The sequence below is a fragment of the Zosterops lateralis genome (genome assembly GCF_965231275.1).
Source record: "Zosterops lateralis genome assembly, chromosome: 28".
NCBI lineage: Eukaryota > Metazoa > Chordata > Aves > Passeriformes > Zosteropidae > Zosterops > Zosterops lateralis.
Genome location: NC_139788.1, coordinates 4,681,567 through 4,708,416, shown reverse-complemented (window position 1 = coordinate 4,708,416; position 26,850 = coordinate 4,681,567). Strand labels below are relative to the sequence as shown.

General features: G+C 57.4%; 4 protein-coding genes across 4 annotated transcripts; 1 reads left to right on the top strand and 3 right to left on the bottom strand.

The window, feature by feature from the left end:
* Nucleotides 1–859: 859 nt before the first annotated feature.
* GPN2 (GPN-loop GTPase 2) lies at nt 860–5,283 on the bottom strand. The gene is made up of 6 exons (XM_083879634.1): nt 5,227–5,283; nt 4,316–4,797; nt 3,054–3,210; nt 2,616–2,776; nt 1,881–2,011; nt 860–1,426 (listed from the first exon to the last, which is right to left on the bottom strand). The coding sequence occupies exons 2-6, from the start codon at nt 4,730–4,732 to the stop codon at nt 1,354–1,356; spliced, it is 939 nt and encodes a 312-aa protein (XP_083735760.1). The 5' UTR covers nt 4,733–4,797; nt 5,227–5,283; the 3' UTR covers nt 860–1,353.
* Nucleotides 5,284–6,222: 939 nt separating this feature from the next.
* GPATCH3 (G-patch domain containing 3) lies at nt 6,223–11,766 on the bottom strand (the record flags this gene model as incomplete). The annotated part of the gene is made up of 7 exons (XM_083879564.1): nt 6,223–6,602; nt 6,966–7,093; nt 7,253–7,374; nt 7,621–7,680; nt 8,415–8,601; nt 10,792–11,201; nt 11,418–11,766. 7 exons carry the CDS (start codon nt 11,764–11,766, stop codon nt 6,383–6,385), a joined length of 1,476 nt encoding a protein of 491 aa, XP_083735690.1. The 3' UTR covers nt 6,223–6,382.
* Nucleotides 11,767–13,048: 1,282 nt separating this feature from the next.
* On the bottom strand, nt 13,049–15,146 carry NR0B2 (nuclear receptor subfamily 0 group B member 2). Its single transcript, XM_083879431.1, has 2 exons — nt 14,492–15,146; nt 13,049–13,958 (listed from the first exon to the last, which is right to left on the bottom strand). The coding sequence occupies exons 1-2, from the start codon at nt 15,015–15,017 to the stop codon at nt 13,687–13,689; spliced, it is 798 nt and encodes a 265-aa protein (XP_083735557.1). The 5' UTR covers nt 15,018–15,146; the 3' UTR covers nt 13,049–13,686.
* Nucleotides 15,147–16,108: 962 nt separating this feature from the next.
* NUDC (nuclear distribution C, dynein complex regulator) lies at nt 16,109–24,345 on the top strand. The gene is made up of 9 exons (XM_083879335.1): nt 16,109–16,243; nt 17,332–17,409; nt 19,263–19,475; nt 19,757–19,840; nt 20,221–20,334; nt 20,724–20,918; nt 21,491–21,574; nt 21,665–21,783; nt 23,472–24,345. Exons 1-9 carry the CDS (start codon nt 16,148–16,150, stop codon nt 23,521–23,523), a joined length of 1,035 nt encoding a protein of 344 aa, XP_083735461.1. The 5' UTR covers nt 16,109–16,147; the 3' UTR covers nt 23,524–24,345.
* Nucleotides 24,346–26,850: the final 2,505 nt, after the last annotated feature.

The following is a 26,850-nucleotide window of genomic DNA, read 5'->3' as shown; positions in this document are numbered from 1 at the left end:
AGTGTCTGCATCCTCCTCTCCCTGAGCTCCTCCTTGTCTCCCAGTCCTGGCCATGGAGCTGGGAGATGTGGGGAAAATTCATTTTAATTCCTTGCCCAGCTGCCCAAGACCCCATTCACATTTAGATCCATCGAGGATCTGGTCTCCGATCCCTCTGCCAAGGGCCAAACCATCCTGTGAGAAAATCCTGTTGTGTTTTATGCAAGATCTTGGGCAAGAGGCGATGCTGAGTCTGCAGAGAGTCGGGACTGGGAGTCGTGCCTGTTCCCATCCCGTGTGGAGCTGCCAGGAGGCACTTGGAGGCTCCCTGATGTGGCCACCCCACTTGTCACCCCCCAGCCCTCCTGACCCTCCTGGGTCCCAGGTGCTGCCTGAGCAGGGACCAGAGCAGGGGCACACACGGCTCAGAGTTGTGCCAGCACTGGGAGCTGCAGCAGGACAGAGAGAGGGAATTACGTGGGCAGGAGGGAAAGCCCCAGGATTTGGGATGTGGAGAAAGCAAGGCCAGAAAAAAAGGAAGGTGGATGAGGACACACAAGGCTCCTCCTGGGAAAGGCCCGAGATGCAAACCAAGGGCTGACTCACACAGGGGCTTTCTTAATCAAAACCTCCCAAAGCCTAGCTGGCATTCTGTGTGCTGTGCTGCACTCCAGCCTCTGGATCACCAGCAGTGACCTCCTTTCCTGTCCCATAGCCCTCCCTGCCTGCAGCCATGGCTGGGGCTGTCCCAGCACATCAGAGAGGGGCTGGCCCAGCGCAGGAGCTGCCGACGCTGCCCCCGGAGGCGCTTTGGCCTCGGGCTCTGGAGCTCTCTTGGGTTTATTTATTCAGGTTCAGCAAACTCCTAAGATGAAAGTGAGACAGAGGAGTGTTTTATTAAGAAAGAGTCCATCATTATTTCTAAGAAAAAGAAAAACAAACATCTTTCTGTCCTTGAGACGGCGCGGAGGCGTCTCGGCCTGGATTCTCCTGGGAGCCTGGGCCTGAGCACGCTCCTCCTGCAGCAAACCAGGACTGCTGCCTCAGCCCCCACTGCACAGCAGGCAGCTCCACCTGCTTCTTCTTTCCCTGGATCTGTCGTGGTCATGATGGAGGAGACTTTATCTCGCTTCTTTTCCTTCTCTCCCTGCCTTCCCTGGCTCAATCTCTCTGCTCCTAAAGGAAGACCCTCAGGCACTTCCCTTCTGCCCAACCCCTGCTCTGGGCAGCAGGACTGAAGCTCGGGAGGCCAAACCCACCCAGAGAAGGAGTCTAGACTCTGCCTGGAAAGGCTTTCAGTTGCTCTGAGTCACAGCTGAAGCTTCGGGTAGGAAAAGCAAAGGTGTCAAAACAGGGGAGCCGGGGAAGGGCGTGTCACAGATCCATCACCTCCTCTTCCACGGCTTTGTCCTGAGATTGCACATACTTCTCCTGCACTGCCAGGGTGCTGATAACGCAGTAATTAAGGAAAACGAGGGGCTGGGCTCAAACACTCCCTTGTGCAGGAGCTCTGAACGTTCCCAGCGAGGAGCCAGCCCAGCCTCACATTAGCCCGAAGGCCATCAGGAAGAGGCAGCATCACCTGAGTTACTTCAGGCTCTGCCTGATCCTAGACCTGACATGTTCAGGAGAATCAAATGTTTGGTTTGAAGGAAAAGGAAAGAACCAATCCAAGGGAGGGTGAGAGAGGGGAAAGTTAAAAGATTCCTGACAGGTTCAAGGTATCAATTAGCAACAACTTTGGTGGGTTTGGTGAGGACAAGTATCTGCCCCGGGCTGGGCTGGCCACACCCCACTCCTCACATGGGTATCACCCACCAGATGATGCCAGGAACAACCTGGGCCTGCAAAATCCAGCCTTTGTCCCCCTGGGAGAGAGAAATTACCAGCAGAGAGGATACGAAGAGAAGTGGAAATCGGCGCCCACAGCTGCCGACATCAGCGCCTCCAGGCTTCGGTGCTCCTGGTCCCCAAAGGAGTATCCATTGGCCTTGTCCACAGCCTGCATCACCTGCTTCATGCTCTGCTTGTCCTGGGAGGGGGGACAGCTCACTGGGAACCTGCCCCTTCCCCACGGGCAGCAGCTCACACTGGGCTGGGCCCTGGATGTTCTCTGGGGCTCTGGGTCACCCCGACAGTGCCCGAGGCCCTGGGGACACAGACAGGGACAAACAGGGACACTGGTTCTGGCCTGGTGACACCCTCCACCCTCTCCTTCCCTTTCATCACCTTCTCCCAGCCCATTTGCCTGCTGACACTTTTGCCAACTGCCTGATCAAGGACATTTCCAGCCCTCCCTCCCCAGTCCATTCCTCCCAGTCTTCTCATTATTTGCTGCTCCCTAATTTAACAAGGTTTTAGGTGATCCTCAGCCTGGATCTGAAATGCAGGCCAGAAGAGCTGAAGGAAGGGGGAGCCTGGATTCCCTACCCCAGGACACAAGGCCCAGGTAGCCCCAAGCAAATCAGCCTTTTTCTTTCCTTTGGCTGCCAGAGATAATTTACAAGTCTGGGTGTGTTTCCCTGTTTTCCAGCCCCGAGTCTCTTCACAGCTGGGGTTTGCAGCCCTGTGGCTCTGAGCAGACAAAAAGCAGCTGCTGCACATGCAGGGCTGGCTGTTCCCTGCAGCTGGGTCACCTGGACATTGAGTGGCACGAAGGACACCAGGCTGTAGTCCTCAATCACCTCCACCAGCTTCTCGTTGAGGCGGCGGAAATTCCTGAAGAAGGGATCGGAGGCCAGATGGTCAACGAGGTAAGAGAGGTCCAGGACCTCGGTGTAATAATCCAGGTTGAAAGCTGCAGGGAAAACAGGGAGCTCTGAGGGCAAGCTGGAGGCTGGAGCACAGTGGGACCTACAGCAGCCTCCCATTCTCACAGAGCTGATCTGCACCTGACACGGCCCAATTCCACATCCCTCCCCCTCAAATTTCTCCAGGTGTCCAAGGCCAGAACAGAGCTCTGAGCCACCCTGGGTAGTGGAAGGTGTCCCTGCCCACAGCAAGGAGGCAGAAGAGGTGGGGTTGAAGGTCTCTTGCCCCCCAGAGCACACTGAGGCTCCAGGGCACTCCCTTACCCAGCTTCCCATACTGCTCGATCAGGTCCATCTTGGAGAGGACGTTGACGTGGGGCAGCTCCACATGCAGCATGGTGGACAGGGAGGTGCAGAGCACGGAGATGAACTTCCCAGGATCTGTGCAGTAGTGGGAATCCACCAGGTGCACGGCAGCCAGCTGGGCACAGAGGGACACACAAGGTCAGAGCTGTGACAGGCCCATCCCCTGCTCGTGGGACAGTGTGAAAATGACCCCAGGACAGTGGCCTGACAGGGGTGCCCAGGCCCACTGAGGAGCAGTAACTGCAGCACACCACCTTCTGCTGGGAGAGTCAGCCGTGGTTTGCACTAATAATTAATAATTACACTAACGAGCAATTTGATTCCCTGGGTTTTGTGTGGCTGTAACAATGTGGTCTCAGAGCTGGGGAAGTCACTCCAAGCCAGGGCTCTGAGGCTGAGTCACAGCAGCAGAACCCAGCCAGTCTGGGGCTCTCAGGCAGGCGTGAGCATCTGGGAGAGCAGAAACCAGCCCCGTAAATGTCTTATTTTAGCAACTCCAATCCCATGTCCATTCATTCCAATGAAAATCAGCTCTAATGTGCAGATTCCCAGTGACATTCTCAAACAAATGAAGCTGCCCTTCTTGCTCAGAGCACCCAGGGTTTGCACATTCATGGTGTGGCAGAGCAAACGCAGCGTCAGCAGCTCCCGGGGCTGCCCTCACCTGCAGCTCCCGTTGTGCAAGAGCCCAGAGCACATCCCACGGGCTGCACGGGGCCCTGGCTGGGCTGCAGGAGGGGCTGGAACGTCCCCTGCATTCCTCAGGGCAGTGCCAAGGCTCCCAGCACACACAGAACCCCACTCTGGATGAAACTGTGAGGAGCATCCCAGAGCCCAGCAGGATGAACTCCTTGTCCCACCCCTGGAAGTGCTCAGGGACAGGCTGGAGTTACCTGGCCCAGTGGAAGGTGTCCCTGCCCATGGAATGGACTGGAATGAGATGGGCTTTGAGGTCCTTTCCAACCCAAGCCATTCCAGGAATTTGTGTGAAGTGTGAGGAAGGAATCTCTGTTCCTGCTCCCAATCTCACTGAAAGCCCTGACAGGCCATTCTTCTCCCAGCACAAAATAGGGCAAAATTCCCCTCCTTCCCTGACAAAACCACTTCACATGAAAGGCCCAAAAATCTCCAGAAGACAACAGCCACGAGTACCCTCAACCCCACCCTGTGCCCACGGGGCGTCAGCCTGGAGCTCCTGGGCTGCCCCAGCCCGTCCCTACCCTGAAATTCCACTTGGCCAGCTGGGCAAAGACGTTCTTCAGGGCGCCGTGGTGGGTGTAGAGCTCCACCTGCCCGGGGCAGTCGAAGAGCACGTAGTGTCCCCGGAGGGCCTGCAGCCTGTCCCGCAGCCAGTCGGCGTTGGCCTCCAGGTACTCCATGCAGTAGATGAGGCCCCCGTTGGGGCCCAGCCCCAGGCTGGCCATGACGTCGGGCAGAGTGACCAGCTCGGCGATGTCCAGGGCGCAGGGGCCGGGCAGGGACTCGTTGGCGGGGTCCAGGTTGACCACGGCCACGCTGCGGCCCAGGTGGCCCAGGAAGGCGCTCATGGCCTGGCAGTAGGTTGTTTTCCCCGAGCCCGGCGGCCCGATGACCACCTGGCCAAAGGCCAGCGGGCTGGCCCTGCTGCCCTCAGACATGCTGCCTCATCTCCCGCTCCTCCTGCGCGGGCTGACAGGGGACAGCAGCCCCCGCACCGTCCGAGCTGCGTTTACAGGGACGCGTTAGGGTTAGGGGGCAGAGGAAGGGACAGTGCCCCCATTTTTGACCAAACCCCTCCTTCCTTTCTCCAGGTCTCTCATCTCTGCTCACATCCCCCTTTCCCCTGCACCCCAACATCCCCACTTCACCACGTTTTCTCTTCCCCATCATTCCCTTTTCCCCGCACCCCTCCCTCTGCTTTCTCCTCATCCATGCCCATGTCCCCCATCGCCCCATCTGTCCCCATCGAGCTTCCCTCGTGTCCCCTCTTCTTCCTCACCCCCCCCTTCCCCAGTCCCGCTTTCTCCGCCATCTCCCCTCCCTGCCCAGGCCGCTTCACCCCCTGTTAACCCTCCCTGTCCCGGTAACTCCCCCCGGTCCCGGTAACTCCCCCTGTCCCGGTAATCCCCCTCCGGCCCCGCAGGCCGCTCACCGGGCCGGTGTCCCCACTGCGGGTCCGGGTGCCCTCGGGCTCCGAGCGCCGCGTTCCGGGCGCGGAGCGGCCGCCGTTCCCCCAGCGCCCCCTGGCGGCCGGGGGGACGCGCAGCCCCGCCCGGACCGGGACTCGAACCCGCGGCTCTGAAGCCGGGCAGGGGTCGCGGGTTCGAGTCCCGGCGCCGGCTCTTGTCCCTCCAGCATAGCCCCAGCCCCGCTTCTTTCCAAATCACAGAATCAATGGGATTGGAAAAGGCCTCTGCGACCATCGAGTCCTATCTCTGACCAAACATCACACTGAGTGCCACGCCCAGTTTTTCCTTAGACACCTCTGGGGACGGTGAGTCCACCACCTGCCTGGGCAGGCCATTCCCAATGTCTAATCCCCTTTTCTGTGAAGAAATTCTTCCTAATGTCCACCCTAAACCTTCCTGGAGTAGTTTAAGACAATGTCCTTTTTGTCTTGCCACTCACGACAAGAAGAGCTGGACTCCCACCTGGCTCCAGGCAGATGGAGGAATTCCTCCCTGCATTTTGCGCATTCACTCCTTTAGGAAGTCACACAGGGCCCAGCCTTCACCACTCACACTCAGCCCTCCAGCACTGGGTCAGTGGGACAGAACTCTCCCCTCTGCCTGGGCCAGGAGAACGGGGCAGAGCACCTTGGAAAGCACCCGCTACCCACAACCACAGGGCAACGCCTCCCGAGAGCTCCTGCAGGCTGCCAGGACAAGCCTTTCATCCTGACGAGTTTCTCCCAGCAGTGTGGGATGGCCACGCCCAAGGAACGCTGGCTCGGGCAGCAGCAGGACAGTTACTGCGCCCTGTCTGTACTTGTCCTGCCCTGGCTCTCAGGCCGCCCTCAGCTGCGAGTTCTGCTTTTTCAGCCTCACCAAAAACACACATTTGGTTGATACCAGCATGAATATAAGTTTTAACACCCACCCCCCCCCAAGTCTTTCCCCATTCACACAGAACACCATTTCCTTTCATCTGAAGAGTTCCATTAGCGGGGGAAAAAACACCCCACCATGGCAATTTTTATTACAAACCTGTATTTTTAGTAAAAATAAATATATAAACACCCTGCTTCACACTCAGACCAGGAGCCAGCCTGGACTGGGGAGCAGGACAAAGGCTGTGACAGTCCCTGGTCACTGTGGCTGGGCCCTGAGGCTCCCCAGGGCGGGGTGGGAGGCTCTGACAAAGGCCATGTCCTGTCTGTACTTCATGGCCGTGGGAGGCTGGCGCCGCAGCAGCTGGTCACCCGTGTCCTGGGGCTCAGGGTCATCGTAGACGGTGGAGATGACAACAGAGCTGTCCCCACGGGGCTTCTTCTTCCTGATAAAAGTTGGCAGCTTCTCCCCGTGGTACCTGGAGGGAAGCAGGAAAGGTTTGGTTGGAGGTTGCAGAGGCATCAGGGATCCCTGGGCTTCCCAGCTTGTTTCCTGGAATGGTTTGGGTTGGAAGGGACCTTAAACCCACCCAGTTCCACCTCCTGCCATGGGCAGACACCTTCCATAGACCTGCACATGGTTCTAGCCCTGCTCCACTGAGGAGCCTGGACTGTCAGGAAGAGCAGCCTGTTTGGCTGTGGAGTGCTGTGGAATTCCCCAGCTGTGCAGGGAAAGGCAGATCCCTGTCCCTGTAAGCTCCCTCTGCAGCCTCAGCTGCTGTGAGCCCAGAGACCCTGGGCAGAGGTGGGAACAGGGGCTGGGAGGGCACTTGGGTACTTACCCCAGCCCCCTCTTGCACCGGGGGTTCTGCCCCTCGTTATCCAGAGCTTCAGCCATCCCAGAGTTGCTGCTCCCCAGGCCCAGCCCCTCTGTCCAGCCCTGCTGCTCCAGGACCTTCCTGCCAAAGCCCTGGGAGAGGTGTAAAAACCATCACAGACTTGCTGGACAAATCCCACCCTCATCTTCCCAGAGCCCTCTTCCCACAGCCAAGAGCTCTCCTCCTCCTGACCCACCTCCTGTGGGCACCCCCTGGCACAGCCCTGCCCTGGGCAGGCACCCAGAGCTCACCTTGGTGTACCTCTCGAAGGTGCCAATGTGCTGCCCTGACACAGATCCATCCTCCAGCCCATCCCGGAGCCGCTGCTCCAGCCACATCTGCACCGAGTCCCGAGCGTCCTTATCCCCTCCATCTGGGGAGAGAGCAGCCAGAGTCAGCACAGCTCAGGGAGCCTGCTCACCACCATCATTCTCCCCAGAGCACCAGCAGAGGAGGCAGAACCTGTTCTTTTTGGCAACCCTTGCTGCCAGACCAGAAAAACGTTGTTTCAGGTTCAGCGAAACAGCGTGGATGCTTTCAAAGAATGACAAAGAGCTCCCAGATTCTGCATGGTCAGAATTTCCTGGTTTCCCTGGGCTGGGTGGCTCAGCTCTGATACCTTTGTCATAGTAGATGCTCATGTCCACGTCCCAGTCATCGGCTGTCTGCTCGTCAAAGTCTGCAAGAGAAGGGAAGCAGGACTTTGGTGAGGTCTGGCACAGGGGAGCTCTTTGATGGTGGCCCAGCTCCCTATTTCCTCTAAAAAAATGTGAAGGAATCACAGAATCATTGAGGTTGGAGATCTCCAAGACCATTCAGTCCAACTGTGACCAGTTCCCATCTTGTTACCAGCCCAGAGCACTGACTGCCATAGCCAGTCCTTCCCTGGACACCTCCAGGGATGGGGACTCCACCATTTCCCTGGGCCTGACCACCCTTTCCATGGGGAAATTCCTGCTGATGTCTCTCCTAACCCTCCCCTGGCCCACCCTGAGGTTGTTCCTTCTCCTCCTGTCCCTGTTCCCTGGGAGCAGATCCCAACCCCCTGGATGTCCCTTCCTGTCAGGGACTTGTGCAGAGCCACAAGATCCCCCCTGAACCTCCTTTTCTCCAGGCTGGGCACTCCCAGCTGCAGCCCTTGCCCTGGACACTCCCCAGCCCCTCCATGTCTCTGCTGCAGATCTGGACACAGCACTCGAGGTGGTGCCTCAGCAGTGCCAGCACAGAGGAAATGGCATTAGAGACTCCCCAAATCCCACTGTCCACCCCAGAGGCTGCCAGCAGCACCACAGGGGTCTCTGGTGACCAGCTCGGTGCCCAAGGGAAGGCTCAGAAGCCATGGCACAGTGCTGGCGGCTCCAGGTGACTGCACTCTATGAGCTGGTGGGCTCAGTGACACAAACACCAAGTCACCTCCATCCTGCTCCTGCCAGAACTGGGCGTCCGTGTAGAAGACGAGGCCAGAGCCGCCCTTCTCCCACTTGAGCTCGATCTCCTCCTCGAAGAGCCGCTCCTGTGCCCGCTCCTGCTGCGTCACGTCCTCGTGCAGCGCCTCGTGCCGCTCCCACTCCTCACACCGGTCATTGTCACTGTCCTGGGCCTGCGGGACAGACTGGGGTGGGGCTGGGGACACTGCACAGCTTCCTCCCCACTCCTCACACCAGTCATTGTCACTGTCCTGGGCCTGCAGGGACAGACTGGGGTGGGGGATAGCAGAACGGCCTCCTCCCCACTCCTCACACATGTCATTGTCACTGTCCTGCGCCTGCGGGACAGACAGGGGTGGGGCTGGGGACACAGAATGGCCCCCTCCCCACACCTGTCATTGTCCCTGTCCTTGTCCTGCGAGGACAGACTGGGGTAGGGCTGGGGGCACCACACGGCCTTCTTCCCACTGCTCACACATGTCACTGTCCTGGGCCTGCAGGGACAGACTGGGGTGGGGCTGGGGACACTGCACAGCCTCCTTCCCACTCCTCACACCGGTCATTGTCACTGTCCTGGGCCTGCGGGGACAGACTGGGGTGGCACTGGGGACACAGAATAGCCCCCTCCCCACATCTGTCATTGTCACTGTCCTTGTCCTGTGCGGACAGACTGGGGTGGGGCTGAGGGCACTACACGGCCTCCTTCCCACTGCTCACACCTGTCATTGTCACTGTCCTGGGCCAGCGAGGACAGACTGGGGTGGGGCTGGGACAGCAGAATGGCTCCCTCCCCACTCCTCACACCGGTCATTGTCACTGTCCTGGGCCTGCAGGGACAGACTGGAGTAGGGCTGGGGGCACCACACAGCCTCCTCTCCACTGTTCACACATGTCATTGTCACTGTCCTTGTCCAGCAGGGACAGACTGGGGTGGGTTGGGGATAGCAGAACGGCCTCCTCCCCATTGCTCACACATGTCATTGTCACTGTCCTGGGCCTGCAGGGACAGACTGGGGTAGGGCTAGGGACACTGGCACAGCCCCCTCCTCACATGTGTCATTGTCCTGCAGGGACAGGCTGGGACTGGCCTGGGGGACACTGGAACAGCCCCCTCCCCACTGCTCACACCTGTCATTGTCCTGCAGGGACAGGCTGGGGTGGGGGACACTGGCACAAATCCCTCCCCACTCCTCACACGTGTCACTGTCCTGCATGGACAGGCTGGGATGGAGCTGGGGGAAACTGGCACAGCCCCTCCCTGCTCCCTGACCCTTCCCAGGGCCATCCCCTGGAGCAGCTCTGCTGGCAGAGCCGGGCCCGCGGGGCTCAGGCCCCGACACGAGGGATGAGCTCATCCCTGACTAACAGCACTGCCAGAGTCAGCAGCAGAAATCCCACAGCACACCCACCCCACAGGCCCCACCTGCCCCACTCTGATGCCCATTTAAGGAGCAGGTGTGTTGGACCTGGAGTCAGCACTAGCAACGAATTAATTCCACTCCAGCTGATCCCTGAGGAGATTGCGTGGGCTCCCAGGAAGCAGCTCCCTGGCACAGACACAGAGCTGCCTGCCCAGCTCTGGGCACAGCCAGGGAACAGCCAAAAGAAACGGCTGCAGAGCCAGGAGACAGCCTGGGAGAAGCAGCTGGAGAAGTCTTGTTTAGTCTGGAGAAGAAAAGACTGAATAAAAAGCTGGAAAAAGGAGGGAACAAAGTGCTCTCAGTGTCCCACGTTGCCAGGAGAAACTAATGGGGTGGAATTGCAGCAGAGATTTGGCATCTGAGTTAATTCTGGTGGAGAAGAGAACGGGAATGGCTTGCCTGGGGATGTGTAATGACAGAGGTTTGGGAGAACAGGCCAGACAGGCGTCTGCCAGGGACAGGGCTGGGATGGCTCCTGCCCTGCCCAGTTCTCCACAAGTCTTTGTGACAAAAGCCATTTTCCTCAGAGTGACTAAACTCCAAGAGCAGGAGCATCCAAGGTCAGCCCTTTGTGCAGCTCTGCACGTCACTCCCAGCACAGACCTGGTCCCCAACCTCTGTCACCTCCTTTGCCAGCAGAGCAGAGCTGGGCCAGGCAGCAGGGCATGATCTGCTGGGCAGCACCAGCCTCCCCTCTGCTCCTCCTTGGGCCAGACCCTTTGGGATCAACCCCTGTGACCACCCTGAGCAGTTTTGGGGGGTTCAGCCACCCCGTGCCTGCCCTGAGGGGCTCAGCGCACCAAGGGGTGAACAATTGTATTTTAAAGCTGGTTTTAACATGCCACTTATCCAACTAAGAGATTAAAAATGAGCTCTGAGAGTGGGATCTGCCCTCACAGCTCCAACAGCCGAGCCTGGACAGTGCTGGAATATTCCACTTACATCATCTGGGTTCGACTCCTCTTCCTCCTTCTCCTGCCCCTCCTCATCCTCCTCAGGCCAGGCTGGCTGAGTCACCCCCGCGGGCTCCTCTCCCTCCATGAGCTCATCCCCTGCAGCCGTGTAAACTCTTTCTTCCTCAGCAACTGTCTCAGTGTCCTGGTATTTGAAGGGCACATTCCCATACCTGCGGGATGAGCCAGTCTTTGGGAAATCCAGCTGCAGTTTGCTGATGACGCGGGGGGGGAGCCTGCAGGCCCGGATCAGCTCCAGGAACACGCTCAGGGGGGTGCCCACGTTCCCAAAAGGCATGAAGGAAGGGGGGTTGAACTCGGGGAGCCGCCTCAGCTCCGCCTCGCTGACAGATTCCCCGGCAGCCGCCCTGTCCTCGCTGCTGGGGGGCGCCTCCGGGCCTGCGGGACACAAGGGATGGTTTTGGAGGGGGTCCCACAGGACAGAACGGATGGTTTGGGAGGTCCCACATCCCACCCGGGGCGGGTAAATCCCGGCACTCCCGAATGGGAGGGGGATAAGCAGAGTCCACACGGGCTCTTCCCGCCTCGGTGCGGATTTCAAGCGTTAAGGAAACTCCACGGGGAGTTTCGCCCCGGGGCCCCGCCCGCCCGTACCTGTCCCGGGGCTCAGGCGGACCCTGCGGATGAGGCAGCGGCCGGGCAGCGCGGCGCCGCCGGGCCCGACCCAGCGCTTGCCCGAGTACATGCGGACGAAGTGGCGGGCACGGCCGGGCCGCACGGACACCAGGCAGGAGCAGGTGCGCGCCGCCGAGGCCCCGCCGCCGCCGCCCGCGGGCGGGCGCTCGGGGCGGTGCCGGTAGTGGAAGCAGAGAAAACCGCCGGCCTCCAGGAACTGGCTGAAGTAGGCGCGGAGCTGCGCGGAGCGGAGAGAGGCCGGGATGCCGCTCACCAGGCAGTACCGGGCCGGGCCGCCATCGCCGCCGGTACCGCCGGGCGCCGCCATCTTGGCCCGCCGGTGCTGGCGCGCGGTGATGACGTAAGAAGAGTGGAGGGCGCCGCCTCGTGGCGGCACTGCGGGGCTGACGGGGCGGCCTGAGGGACACAGAGGGGCTGGGGGGACACAGAGGGGCTGGGAGTGACACAGAGACCCTGGGGGGGCACAGAGGGGCTGGGGGTGACACTGAGGGCCTGGGGACACAGACCCTGGGGGGGCACAGCGGGGCTGGGGGTGACACTGAGGGGCTAGGGACACAGACCCTGGGGGGGCACAGAGGGGTTGGGGACACAGACCCTGGGGGTGACACAGAGGGGCTGGGGACAGAGGCCCTGGGGGGTGACACAGGGGCTGGGGGGTGACGGGAACTGGGGGGTGGCAGGAGCTGGGGACAGAGACCCTGGGAGGGTCACAGAGGTGCTGGGGGGTGACAGGGGCTGGGGACAGAGACCCTGGGAGGATCACAGGGACTGGGGACAGACTCTGGGTTGCCACAGGCCTTGGGGACCAAGACACCCCATTATGGGGGGTTTAACAGGCCCTGGGGGCAGCAGGCCTTGGGCAGACCCCTGCAGGGGTCACAAACTCTGAGGGTCACAGCCCGCGGGGGTCTCAGGGCACTGTGGGTGTCCGGGTTGACCGTCCTCATGCCATGCTCTGGCCTTGTCCAGTCCCATTCAGTGCCAGGACCTGTGCTGCCAGCCCCCCTCCTCCCCTGTCCCTGGCATCCCTGTGGGCACCATTGGGTGAGTCAGGCATTCCCTCCCCATGGAAAAAGGCCATCACGGGCTGGGATCAGCTGGGCAGAGCTGCAGCCCAGGCTGACACAGCAGCTCCTCCTCGCACAGCGCTGCCAGCGCAGGTTCCGGGGGTTTCTGTGCAGCTTTAGCTGACACTTCACCTGTGCCAGCCACGGAAACGGGGCTTCTGCTGCTGCTGGGTGAGTCAGAGCAGCCGCCTCTGACATGGCCCACGGGAGAGGCCCAACACCTGCATCTCCACACCTGGAGAAAGGTGCCAGGTGGGGGTTTGCCCCTGGGAATTTCTGTGTGCTGGGAGCACCCAGGGGCAGTTCATCCAACAGCTCCCACTGTCTGCATTGCCAGATGGATTTTTGTGGAAAATCCCTTTTTATTCCACTCTATCTTTTCCATGCCTGCAGGTTTTTTCTGCCCACCCCAAATTCGACACCGTCGCTAAAAAGGCACCACCAGGTTCCAAAACGCCAAACATTTTATTAAAAAAAATAATTTATTGCATTTTATATACAAACCACACAAATGTTCACTCATAAAATACTGACACCTCACCTGTTGGAGGCAGGAGGAACGAGTTTTCCAGATGTGCACCTGGCTCTGACGCCAGGGAGGGAGGTTAGGGTCCCACTAAACCAGCTCTGCTCGGGTTTAACTTTTCACACAGATAGGAAAGCCCAGAGCCCCACATGAGGTGCAGCAGGTTTAGGTGCTCCTAAGAGCTCTTAATCCTGTTGTATTTCATGGAATTACAGAGGAAAGAGAGAATCTAAGGAAAAAGAGGGGTGAGTCTGTACACCCTGTAGAATTTAACATTCTGGCTTTTTCCCCTGAAGAAATTTCCTGAGTGTTTCTAAGATTCCAAGCATGGAAGCCAGACCCAGAGTAATTCCATAAAGTTTGCCCTCGGGCAGTGATCCCACTGAGGCCGTGAGACAACACGGGATCAAGCTGAGGACAACCCTCACTGCTTGGAGTTCACAGCAAAACCAGTAAAAACTGGGACCAGGGCAGGACACCCCTCACCCACACAACACTCCCTGGATTGGAGACGGCCCAGACAGAGCAGGGGCTGCTGTAAAATCTGCTGAGCCACAGCTGCTTCCCCTCCAGGGACCCTCCAGTGAAACACAGAGTTCTGCAGAGTCCGGAGCGTTTCTGTCCCAAATCCTGCTCAGCGGGGCAGGGGCAGCCACGGGGCCCGCGGCCAGCCCGGCACCTCCAGCAGCATCTCCACCAGCAGCTCGCCCATGTCGGCGTCCCCGATGACGGGCCGGAAGAACAGGTCGGTGACCAGCGCGGCGGGGATGGACCTCAGGGAGGACGTGACCCGCAGGATGCGGGAGAAGCGGCCGCGGTCCTCGGGGTGCAGCAGCTCCTGCAGCGCTCGCTGCGCCTCCCCCTGGAGGTTCTCGATGTAGCCGGGAGCCGTCAGCCCAGGGATGTCTGCAGGGAGAGACGGATGTGAAAGGTGGGAAACAGCTCCAGGTTATCCCACTCCTCCCCATTTTTCAGGAGGGATCTGTGAGGCCGCACTAAGGGGGTGCACACAGCGCGGCTGAGGCCTGGCTGTTCCAGGGATGCTGTGTGAAGGAGGGAAAGCACCTAACAGGGGAAATCGTGCTTTAAAAGTAAAGGAATCCAGGATTTATTGTCTGCAGGGCAGGCAAAGGTTTTGACATCCTTCCTTCCTGCTCCCCAGTGCATTTAAGAATGAGCAGAGTTCGGGAAAAGGTGACCAGCCCTCTCTGCTCTCACACCTGCCCATCTCTGAGCATCTCCAAGCCACGAGGTCTGCGTTCACCCGGGAAGGTGGTGGAGTCCCTATCCCCAGACGTGGCACTCAGTGCTCTGGGCTGGTGACAAGGTGGGGAGTGGCATGGGGTAGACCTGATGGTCGCGGAGACCTTTTCCACCCTCAGTGACTCTGGGATTCCATGATTCCAAGTCCAGCAGAGCCAGCAGGGCCTGGCACTCACCTGGATTGAAGAGGATGGCTCCCCTCAGGTAGGTGTATTCGTTGGGGCTCAGGTCCAGCCTCCAGAAGCTGTTGAGGCACCACTGCAGGCGCTGCACGGCCGCCAGCGTGGGCTGCGTCCCCTCGGGCTCCTGCCCTTTGCTCTGGCCGCTGAGGAGGATCTTCTTGAGCATGCTGGGTGCCGGGGCCTCCATCACCTCGAAGGTCACCATGCCCTGCACCAGCCCCAGCAGGAAGAGGGGCACCCAGCAGCTGTCCAGCAGCAGCAGCTGATCCTCCCGCGGCAGCAGGTGGAAGGCGGCCACGTTCTTCATGAAGCTGATGGTGCGGAGCAGCACGTCGGAGGCGGCACGGCAGGTGAGCTGAGGGGAGCGCAGGCACACGGTGCGGCGCTGCTGGCACAGGCAGCGCTGCCTGGCCCCGCCGGGACGCAGGTTCTGGCTCAGCAGGGTGTACAGGATGGCAGGCTGCTTGTCCTTGCCGTGGCACTGGCACCGCTCACACTCCGCGTCCACGCCGCTGTTCATGGCTCAGCCAGATCCTTCGAGAAACACAGCTGGGGGGAGAGAGAGATGAAAATATCTTCTGAAATGTGTCCCCGTCCTGCCAGCCCGTGGCTGCTCCAGGCAGCTCTTATAAAGCCAGGTCACAGTGAACACCCCTCGGCAGCCTTGACCGCCCTGATTAAGCGGCCCTCATTAAAACCAGCCGACCAACCCCGTTGTCGCTGGGCTCATTGGCCGGGCCAGGCGAGTTCCCGGCGCGGTCAACGGCCGTTTTCTCAATGAATCGGAGCGGGCGGGGCCGTGTGGCCTTATCAGGATTACCCAAACAGGATAAACAGAATCATTAGCCCAGGCTGTACCATGGCACCAAGGCCCCGCGGAGCAGGTGTCGCTGCCAGGGTTCACAGACAAACACGGGAGCTCGTCTGGGCCTGGCGTTCAACGGCCCTGGTGGCCCGGCCTTGGCAGCAGCAACCTGGAAGTTGTGTTATCAGCAGCTGTTTGCTCGGCCTTGCTCGAGAGCCTCTTGTTGTGGTGGAGGAAGAGGAGCCTGGCAAACGGGCAGGCTGTGATGGCCCAGGGGTCGTGTCTCTCAGAGAAAACACAGCGCTGGGAAAGGGAAAATGCTGCCATTTGCACAATGAGAGAAGATCAAGGGAAAAAAGGCCAAAATTCCCATATTTTCCCAATGGAAAGGACCCAGAGGTGCTGGTCGACAGCAGCTGAACATGAGCCAAAGTGGGCAATGATTGTTCAGTGGCACCGCTGAGGGAACCCTGGGACCAGCTCGGGCCCCCCCGCTGCAAGAGAGACACTGAGCGTGTCCAGGGCAGGGGACGGAGCTGGGGAAGGGGCTGGAGCGCCAGGAGGGAGCTCGGCCCGGAGAAAAGGAGGCTTGGGTGAACCTTCTCGCTCTCAGCCCCCACCAGGAGGGGCCGGGCCCGGGACCCGCGGCCCGTACCGCCCGTCGCCATAACAACCCCGCCGCGACGCGCGGCCCGCCCTTCCTCGAAAGATTGACAGCCCTTATGACCAATCAGCGAAGAGAGCGGCGCGGGGGCGCGCTGGGATTGGCGGGTGGGGAGGGGCTCGCGCTTCCGCGGACGCCAGTTCCGGTTCCGGCGGCGGCCCGGTGCGGCAGCGGCGGCGGGATGGGGCTGAGCGCGGAGGAGGCGGCGGAGCAGGAGGACCGCTTCGACGGGATGCTGCTCGCCATGGCCCAGCAGCACCAGGGCGGCGTGCGCGAGGTAGCGCCGCCGGCATCGGGAGCGGGGAGGGCGGGGCAGGAGCGGAGGAGCGAGCGAGGAGCGGCCCGGCCTCCTCGGGCCCCGCCCCGGCACGTGGAGCAGGGGCCGCACGTGCGCTGCTCCCGGAGCGGCGATAACGGCCCCCGGCAGCGCTGGGCCCCTCGTTAACTGCTGTGGTGTTAGTGAGGTGGCCTCCCCGTGGCCTCGCGGCCCGGCCCCGGTGCCCCCGGCCCGCCCGGAGGGCTCCCGGTGCGCGGGCACTGCCGGCGGTGGGTCACAGCGGGGCAAAGCACCACGGGGCAGCATCGAGGTCCCCCGGTCACCCTCCCAGCACAACCCCGTGAGGGCTGGCCGTGATTGTGGGGTCCCCTCGTGCTCGGGGATCTGCTCACCCACCCCGATCCCACCCAGATCCCTCTGCCCGGGGGCTCCGGGATCCACCTGCTGACCTGCAGCAAGGCTGGAGGGTGTGGGAACATCCCACCCACATCCCGTTCACAAATAACCTTTAAAAAACGCTCCTGTAACAGCCCCTCGTGTTGTGGCAAAGCCTCTTGACTGGAATCTCCATGGTCCAGGATTCCTGGGAAATAAAGATCAGCCAAGTTCAAGAGGAATGTGGGTTTCCAGAGGGGGTTTGGAGGTGCTGGTTCATTCACTGGTGATCCCTGGCAGCTGTAAAAATAAGGAGTTTGCATGCTTTTGGGTGTGCAGAGAAACGAAATATGCCATGTGTGTATATACATACATACGTATATATATATATGTATATATGTATATGGGGTATAGGTATGTGTGCATGCATAAATCCATTCCTACCTCAGATAACAACCTGGGGTGTGGGAGCAGGAGCTGAGGATGAGCTGCTGCCTTTCTGGAAGCAAAGCACACAACCTGCCCCTGCAGGCTGGAGTCCAGGGCTGGGTGTCCCCACGGTGCTCTCTGGGCACGGGGCTGAGCCCAGGGCAGTGCTGCCACAGCCACAGATAGGGAGGACAAAGGATAAAGGCTGCTCCAGAGACACGAGGTGACTCGGAGTGACCTGGGCTCACTGCTCCCTCTCTCTCCTCCCTCTCCCTGTTCCCCAGCTCGTCAACACCTTCTTCAGCTTCCTGAGGAGGAAGACGGATTTCTTCACCGGGGGAGAGGACGGAGTAGCAGAGAAGGTAAAAAGTGAATCCTCCAGGCCTTTAACTCCTGTCCCTTCCATCCCACCCGTGTCTGTGCCATGCCAAGGGTCCCCTGCTTGAACAGCTCCCAGCATCTGGGTGCACCTGGGCCCCAGCAGTTCCTGAGGGAAGGAAACCCAGAGCTGCCCCTGTCAGGGGTGAGGAGCACACAGTTCCCTGCTCAGTTGGTAGCTCAGTGCAGGTTTCTTGCCAGGCTCTGGCCAAAGGCTAGTTTGGAAAGCAAACCTGCCAGACACAGTGACTGAACGGTGACACAGCAGGTGATAACCCCCTATCACCTTGTTTGTTCAGCTCAGGAAAAGCACAAAGTCCACAGCTCTGCACATGCAGCTGCCCCTTGGCTGGGCTGCCTGGATGGAGCATCCCCTCCTCTGCAGGGAGTCCTTGGTGGAAATGGAGAGGCTTTAAAGTCCTTTCAATCCAAAACATCCTGTGATTCCCTAAAAGTAAGAAAGATGAACCCTACTGTCATTTTTCTCAGAGCAGAGAGCAAATCTCCCCCATTCCTGGAGGCTGTGTGGTCCCACCTGGGTGGTAATTCAGAGGTGCCTTGGCTGCTGTCCTTGGCAAATCTGTGCCTGTGAAAGAAAAGGGTCTGTGCCCTGGGGTGGTGGCATCTGTCACAATGCTTTATGGCCTCCTGGAAAAGTGCTCTGACACCATGGGAGCCACAACAAATGGGGAAAGAGCTGCTTCCCCAGTCCTGCTGAGCCCTTGGCATGAAAGAGAAAGGAGAGGGTGGGAAAGTCACTGGATTTTTTGGGTGCCATTTCAGCAGGCTGGTGGTGTGTGGTGAGGGAGGTGTGGGCAGTGACACGGACAAGGTCAGGCACTGAAGATAACTTCCTCACCATGGATCATCAGGTTGGGAACAGGCTGGGACATCCTGGGGGATGCACATCTTGTCTTCTGTACTCCAGGAGACACTGGAGTCCAGAGTGTAAACAAACCTTGGTTGTAGAGCAAAGCAGAAACACTCAGTGCTTGCTTACAAACTACAGTTTGCTTGGAAAAGGTTCTGGATTTCCTCCCCAACCTGAACCTCTGGGGAAATATAAATAAATAGATTTTCCCCCTCTGATTCCTTTCTGAGGATCTGTCTGTTGTTTTCTGGGGCAGACCTCAGCTCACCTACGTGCTACTCTGCACAGCACCCCATGCCTTATCGACCCTGGGGCAATCCTCTGGCTCCCTGCCTGTGTACTCATTTTTCCCGCTGAGCATGCAGCCCTTGACATCAGAGACCTTGGGATTTTGCCTCCCAGAGTCACAACAACCTCTGGAGAATTGGGAGCGAGGCTGAAACAAATTATTTACAGAGGAACTCACCCCTCAGTGTGAAAACACGGGAGTCTTTCGAGCATTTCTCCTCTAAATCATGGCACTGAGGCTCTATCTGGAAAAAAGCCCCAGGTGTGGGAAAGGTCAGAAGTAGGTAAAAAAGTTGAATCTGGTGTGTCCAGCTGTTCTGGAGGTATGGAGTATCTTCAGAGGGCTGGGTTGAGCATCAGCTCATCCTGCTGGAATTGCACAAAGGACAAAATAAGTGAAGGATTTTTATTTCATTGTTATCTCCTGGAAACATACTCCCTGTGTAACTAGGAAGGACTACATTTAAATATTTCCAATTTTCTCCTTTTCCTCTCCCTTTTCACTTCCTCCTCTTGTTTTTTTGAGTTGAAAAATCTCTGCATTTTCAGTCCGAAAAACCGAGTGAAGGTGACGGGAAAATTCCCAACACCCGAGTGACTCAACAGATTCTCCTGTGCTCCTCAGGAGATGGAGCTGGCGGGGTTTAGTTGTAAAATGGATGTTGTTTTGTCCCCCAGCTGATCACAGAGGCCTTCAGCCACCACAACAAGCTGGCGCAGAAGGAGCGCAAGGAGAAGAAGGCGCGGCTGGAGGCCGAGCGGCGCGAGAGGGCCGAGCGTGCCGCCCGCCTGGCCCGGGACAGGGACAGGGACCGGGACCAGGCCAGTGAGCCACGCATCAAAGAGCTCACAGATGAGGAGGCAGAGAGGCTGCAGCTCGAAATCAACCAGGTGAGAGGCGTGTCTGTCCGTCCTCCCTGGGGCTGTGAGGGGTTTGAAGGGCTCAGGCTTGTTCTTTGTCCAATTGGGAGCACAAAGGGAATCTTCCCCTTCAGTACCTCTTTCCTGGCACTTTCTAAGGGTTGAAAACTCCCTGTTTCCAAAGTGGGATGCAGTGAGTGGTGCTCTTCAGCTGGAGCTGAAAGGCTGAGGCCACCTAGTGCCAGCTCAGGAAGTGACACAAAGTGCCAGCTCTTGGCTGAGCATGTTCCTGCTCTTCTCTTTCCAAACAGAAAAAAGAGGCACAGGGGCAGGGTAACAGTGTCCCAGTGAAACCCTCGGAGGAGGAAGGTGAATCTTCAGATTCCAACAAACAGGTAAAACTCTCCTGGACATACTTCAGAATCATAAAATGGTTTGGGTTGGAAGGGACCTCAAAGCTCATCTCATTCCACCCTCTGCCATGGGCACCTTCCACTACACCAGGTTGCTCCAAGCCCTGTTCAAAATAAACACTCTGAAAATACAAATTAGAAAATTCGGCATTAAAAATACACAATTCCTAAATGTGCCAATAGAGAGGGCTTTTGGTTTTTTTTCTTGTAGTCATGTTTTATCAGAAGCAGCTAATAATTATGGAGCTGAATTTAAGTGGGTATAAAACACAATCAACTGACCTGCAATCCTTATAAAACCTAAGAGCTGTTGTTACAATGGAAACTGGAGAAGCTTCTTTTTTTACACTTGAATTGTTTAGGGAACAGATGATGAAGAAGAAGATGAGAAGGATAAAGGAAAACTTAAACCCAACTCTGGCAATGGAGCTGACCTTCCAAATTACAGATGGACACAGACTCTGTCAGAATTGGATGTAAGTAGTGCTCTATGACCAGGATCTGAGACAGGGAATAAGAGCAGGTGCTGGTAAGAGATGAAACCAATTCCCCGTGTCTCAGTTGCCTCTGGAAGTTTGTTGGAAACAGCAATGTGTCAATAGCTGGGAGAGAGCTTGGTAACCAAGTAACATTCACAGGAGCTGCAGTTTGCCAAATTTTGGTCTTGTTTTAACCAGGCACTAAAATCTGCTTCCGTTTTTATGGTCCCTTCCTTTCACATCCTGCTCACTCAGTACCTTAAGGAAGAGTCTCTGCTCTGTCTGGCTCTGGTGAAACCAAGGCAGAAAGGCTTGGGACAGCAGCATGGGAGGGGAAGGAGGAATTTCCCTGCCCAGCCCCTCAGATCTGATCCTTTTTGCTGCAGCTGGCTGTGCCCTTCAAGGTGAGCTTCAGGCTGAAGGGCAAGGACGTGGTGGTGGATATCCAGAGACGCCGCCTCAAGGTCGGCCTCAAGGGCCACCCCCCTGTCATTGATGGGGAGCTCTTCAACGAGGTCAAGGTGGAGGAGAGCTCCTGGCTCATTGAGGATGGCAAAACGGTCACCGTGCACCTGGAGAAGGTAAAGCAGGGTGGGCTGGGCAGGATTCAGGCCTGGCTGCCTCTTCTGGGCTCTCAGCTGGAGCAGCACCACCTTGGTTGTCCTGGGTACAGGGTCAGTGATGCCACTGCCAGTGGGGTATTTAAGTTCCCCCATCCTCAGCCTAATCCTCTTCCAGGATATTCAGTGTATTTCTCAGCAGGTCAGGGAAAGCTGGAAGGAAATCAGTCATTTTAATGTTGTCCTTTAGTGTGTTTGGGCATCTGTTAGTGACATGAAAATCCAGGGACAGACCACCTTATGTCCTTTCTTGTGTCCCCTCTGGGCCTCCCCAGGTGGTTTGTTGTAATCCCATTTATGTCATGCCAAACAGGACATCTGACATTTCCTCAGATCTCCCAGCTGTGAAAATTGAGTCTGCCTAAAAAGCTTGAAAACAAAAATAGCCTTTATCTAAGTTCAGATTTTACTGATATTTAGAAAACTGTCAAATAAAGCTTGATTCCATTTTTTTTTCTTCCCTGTGACTGAGATTTAAAAACCCTAGAACAAGTCCAAGAAAGATAAACTGGTTTTGCTTCCTTGTCCTCTAGATCAACAAAATGGAATGGTGGAACAAACTGGTCTCCACAGATCCAGAAATCAACACCAAGAAAATTAATCCAGAGAATTCAAAGGTAAGAATTCTTCTGTTTTATGGGATGGAGCCTGCTCAGAAATGATCTCAGTTGAGCCCAGAGTTGTTCCAATTGGGATCTTGCTTTCAGTTGTCAGACCTGGACAGTGAAACTCGCAGCATGGTGGAGAAGATGATGTATGACCAGCGACAGAAATCCATGGGCCTGCCCACCTCTGATGAGCAGAAGAAGCAGGATATCTTGAAAAAGTGGGTACAGCTCATTCCTTTGCATGGCTTTGCCTTCCCAAGTGCCTTCTCCTCCTCCTCTCTGGCACAAATAAGGGAACAGAGAGCAGCTTGGCTTTCAGTCCTGGCCATGCACAGGTCTGCACAGTCATTGCATTGTTGGCACCACCAGTATCTGTAAATGCCTGTGGGGGTAGAAAGCCTAGTGGGAAAAATCTGGGAATAACCTAGCTCTGGAATTGTCTTAATCTGCTGATTTCAGGTCCAGAAGGCACATTTAGATCTGGAGGTGCCATTTCTGCTGAACTTTTAACATGGTGTTGATTGGTTTACCTAATCTCCCTCAGTAGCCAGCTAATCACCCCTCCCTCCCTCCACCTGCCCCCAGACAGTTTTCCCCAAGCCACTTTTATGGCTTTTTTATTGCCCTGTTTGGCATAAAGGCACTGTGGCAGGGAAATGACTCCAGGAACTCCCAAGGCCATTTGGGAAGGTGTGGAGGCAATTCTGGGTCATGCAGCTTCTTCAGCAAGAGCACCTCACACCTTATCTCTGGGTGAAGGATTGCTGTGGCTGACCTGACTCCTCATTCCCCTTGGCTCTGTCTGTAGTGCCAGGAGCTTCTCTGTGGAGCTGAGTGGGGTTTGAGCAGAGCAGGGACCAGGCTTCCCTGGCAAATCTGTGGGATGGGAGGTACCCTCTGCTCCCGGGAGGCCACGTGCAGGACACCTCAGTGGCAGGGTCACCTGTTTGTGCCCTGGAAGTTTGGCTGGCAGAGGATGGAGAGAAGTTCAGACTTTGCCCTAGGAAGTCCAGGGCAAAGGAGACTCAGTGACACCCATGTGAGTGCTGCTGTCTGCCAGTGGAGCTCTCCTGGCTGCCAGACAAGGCTGTGATCCTCACAGCACAGATGGCCCTGGGAGGGGAAGGTGGGAACGCTGTGGGGGTGATCCAGGGGAAACCCTGAGATGGGAGCACAGAGGAGACCAAGCTGCCCTTACTTGCACCTGGTGTGATCCTCCACAGAGCTGTGATGTGTTGTGTCCCTTGGGGAGCAGAGCAGAGAAGCCTCTGTGTGCCCTGGGCACTCCTGGGCACAGAGCACTGCCCTCAGAACTTCCTGATGTGGCAACCTGAGTCCCGATAGTCCCTGGGAGGTGTCCCTGTGCATGGCAGGGGGTTGGAACAAGATGATCTTTAAGGTCTCTTCCAACCCATACCATTCTGTGATTCCCTCTGCCGGGGCTGCAGTACATTTGAAAATCAGACCTGGTTTGAAACCAGATGCCTCCCTGAGTTTCTCCTGTCAGAGCACTGGGGATATTCCCCATATTCCCAGTGAAGCTGTCAGGCTGGAGCTCCAGCCCTAATCTGCTTTCACCATCTCCCCTCTGCCCCAGAATCAATCGTGGCTGCTACGTGTCCAGCCCTGGGGTAACAGTGTGTTTGATCATTAACAACTCCCATGTGTCTGGACTTGCTGACCTGCTGGGCTGGCAGGAATGCTGCTCCCACTGACCTGAGGAAAAGGTGTTTGTAGGGGAAGTCCAGGGAATGTGTCCCAAGCTCAGCAGAACTCTCCCTGCTGTGCAGGCCATGGGGTCGCAGCAAAACCCCACAGTGCAGGAAGCAGAAATCCTTCCCTCCCCAAACAGAGCTGTTTGCCTCCTGCTGACTCACCCAAACTCTTGTCTTTGTTTTCCTTGCAGGTTCATGGAACAGCATCCAGAAATGGACTTTTCAAAGGCTAAATTCAACTGAGCTCTCCCCCTTCCCTCCCCCTCTTTCAGTCAGCCCTTTGAATGGGGCAGGATTTGTATGGTTGGATATTCCTCACCCTGGGCAAGTAAAACTTCAGCATCCCCCACCCGAGCTAGCTGTGGAGGCACCTGTGCAAAATCACCCTCAGTGTCCTGTGCAGCAGAAGGCAGGGCCCCAGAGCAGCTCCAGACAGAGCCATCTGCCACAATTCCCAAAGGCAGTGAGGAGAGAAGGAGGGCTTAGAGCAAAAAAGGCTGTTAGGGCTGAGAGAGCCAGACCTGAGAGGTTTTGGGATAAATCCTTAAGGTATTGCTTCACTTCTCTGGGCTGCTCGGAGCTGCTCACCTGCTCTCTGCCATGGGCACAGGAACTCCTGAGTTCTACTCCCTCCTGCTCTCCTGTGAAAACAAGGGTCAGTTTGTTTTGTAAAATAAATCTTCTGCCTTCCTAGGAAGGGAAAACAGCAGTTTAAAAGCACAGGTATTGCAGTGGAGACAGACCCTGCTTCTCCTTGCTGCTGCTCCTGTTTGTGCCAGCAGTGGGACAGCTGGAGCACTGCAGGGCTGCCAGCACAGCTGGAGAGCTCAGCCTGCTGTCCTAGAGCACGGAGAGGCTCCAGAGTCTGTGCCTGTGGGTGGGAGAGGATGAGGATGAGCAGGGGGGGCTTTGGGGATGCTGTTGTTGCTGGGAGTGTCTCCTGCCTTTCCCAGAGCCTCTCTCCCCTGGCGTTGTGTGAGCTCCTGCTGACGAGTGGCATCACTCTGCATGTTCATATCTTTGTTCAAACTGCAGTGCAACATAAAGGAGAACAAGTGGAACGTCTCAGGCAGAGCGTGTGGTTTCTCTGGCAAGAAGGGATGTGGGATCCAGGCTGGGAGCGAGAAGGGAAGGGAGCCAGGGGGTGCTGTGCTCTCTGCAGAGCTGCCTGTGAATACCCCTCCTGCTCCCAGTTCTGACCTGATGGTCTCTCCCTCCCTCAGGAACTGGCAGTGAGAGCTCTGTCTTGCTCAGGAGCTGCTGAGCTCATTCCCAGTTTAAACCCCTAGGACTGCCCCAGGGAGGCTGCTCCAGGCTCTGGTCTCCACAGAGCAGGACGTGACCACACCAGGAAGCCACCCTTGCCCCAGGTCTCCTTTATGCCGAGCTAACAAGGAGAGTGTCAGGAAATCCTGGGCTCTATCCAGATCCCTGCTGCTATGGCTCTTCCCTCTGCCTCTCCCAGACATTCCCACCTCCTCCCTGAGGGATGGGCACAAACGGCTGAAAATCCTCTTTGGGCAAAGTCCAGCCCGGCGCAGCACCTGGCCTGGTGGGGTTGTTTTTGGAGCAGCAGAGCTCTGTTTGCATGAAGTCTCTCAGTTTTACAGGCAGTGACCTTGAGGGTGAGCAAGGACTCAGATCAAGGCAGCTGCCTTTGGAGTGCTCTGGCCCGGATCTTCCTGGCTGTTTGTCTTACAAATCACCTGCACACACCTGCCTTCACCTGCACACACCTGCCTTTGCCCTGCACACACCTGCCTGTCCCTGCTTTGGTCCTGATAGAAGAGCAGCATCTCCTGTTTTCATAAAAAAAGCTGGACTGTGCTGGATTTGAAGGTTTTAGCCCCAAAATCAGCTGCCTGTCTGTGTGCACTGAGCCCTGGTTTGTGGGACACGTGAGCTGGGAGGGCAGAGCTGCTCTGGAGTGTGATGAGCTTCACCCCATTCTCAGCTCTGTCAGTGCTGCTGCTGCTCCCTGCAGGTGCTGGAGCTGGGACACCTGCAGCAGAATCCACATCCCACTGCCAGCCCCTCCTCAGGGACAAGCAAGGGCAGGCACCAGCCTGGCCACAAACCAGCAGAGTCCACAGCACCACCCCAAGCCCAACCTGTGGCTTTGTTTTTTTCCCCGTTTCCTCCTCAGCCCTGTATCCCATACCAGAACCTGAGCCTGGCCTGGTAGTTCCTGGGCCTGGCAGCAGGGTGGGAGCAGATCCCAGGGGGTCCTGGGGCTCTCCTGTCCTCAGCCACTGTGGGTTCAGTGCAGTGTGAGCCCTGCAGTGGTGTGAGCCACGCCAGTGTTTAGGGTAATAACTGGGACATCCCAAGTTTGCTGGTTCCCCTGGCAGCTGAAAGCAGATGGAGAACAGGAACCTCAGGGAAGCTAGGGGAGTGTTTTTGGAAGTGTCACTGGGAGAATGGGGCCATCCACCCCTGCTGCCCTGACCCCAGGAGGAGGTGAATGCCCGGGCTGTGTTTGTGAACCGTAGCTGATCCCAGAGCTGCCCCTGGACTTCACCCCCTGGGCCAGCGGAACAGAAGGTGTTTCACTGGTGGCCTTGTCCTCTGCAAACACCCCCAGCCACCACTGTCCCCAGGCCAAAGGGAATTGGGAGCAGCCTTGTGCTTCCTAAGGCAGCTTCCCCTGGGACAAACCCTGCTGGCTCCCAGCAGCTGCTCAAGGCTTAAGGAGAGCAAAGCCCCAGCTCAGTCTGAGCCCCTGCAGACCAGAGTGGGGCCTTGTCCTTGTGCCCACGGCAGGGACAGGCTGAGCACCCCCAGGGATCCAGACCCTGCAAACACATCCTGGTGGTGGTGGCCGAGCCCCAGCAGACCGGGAGGTCTGGGCAGGGACAGGTCACAAAGGTCCTTTTGTCATTCCACGCCTGTGTCGGGTCACCTGGAGAAGCCGTTTTGGTGCTGCCACCAGCTGGAGGGCAGAGCTGAGAGCTCCTCACCTGCCCAGGGGCCCTCCCCACCTGTAAAAGCAAGGCCTCTGCAGAGAGCTTTCTAGAGGGTAAAGCTTTCCCCAGTCATTTGGATTTTTTTCCTTAACACAGCTCCTGGCGTAGCTTTTATTAATCAATATTGCAGCTCAGAGCATTTGGGAAATATCCCAGACTCCAGGACTGCTTTGGGAAGAGCAATGGAACAGCAAAACACGAAGGAAGGGAACAGAACAGTGAGTATTGGATGTTACTGTGTAGTTTTAGGAGGAGCCTCAGCTGCTCTGTTACTGCAATGGCCAGGCTGTGAGGAATTAGGGTCCATCCATCTGCTTCCTAATGTCTAAGCCACACTGAAATAAATAATTCAGCAGCTCAGGATGTGGAGAGGAATTTCTCTAACACTCCTGCAGCCATTCCCTGCAGGGCTCCTGAGCTTCCTTAACTGGACCCCAGGTCTGTGGGCAGTGGGACAGCTCGGGCTGGGCAGGACAGGATCCCTCTGAGGTCACAGCACAGCAAGGACCCACAAAGTGGGAGTCTCTGGAGACTCCCCTGGCAAAACCAAGCCAAATAAAACCAAACAATGTCTTCTGGAGAAGCCAGGTGCTGAGTCAGGCTC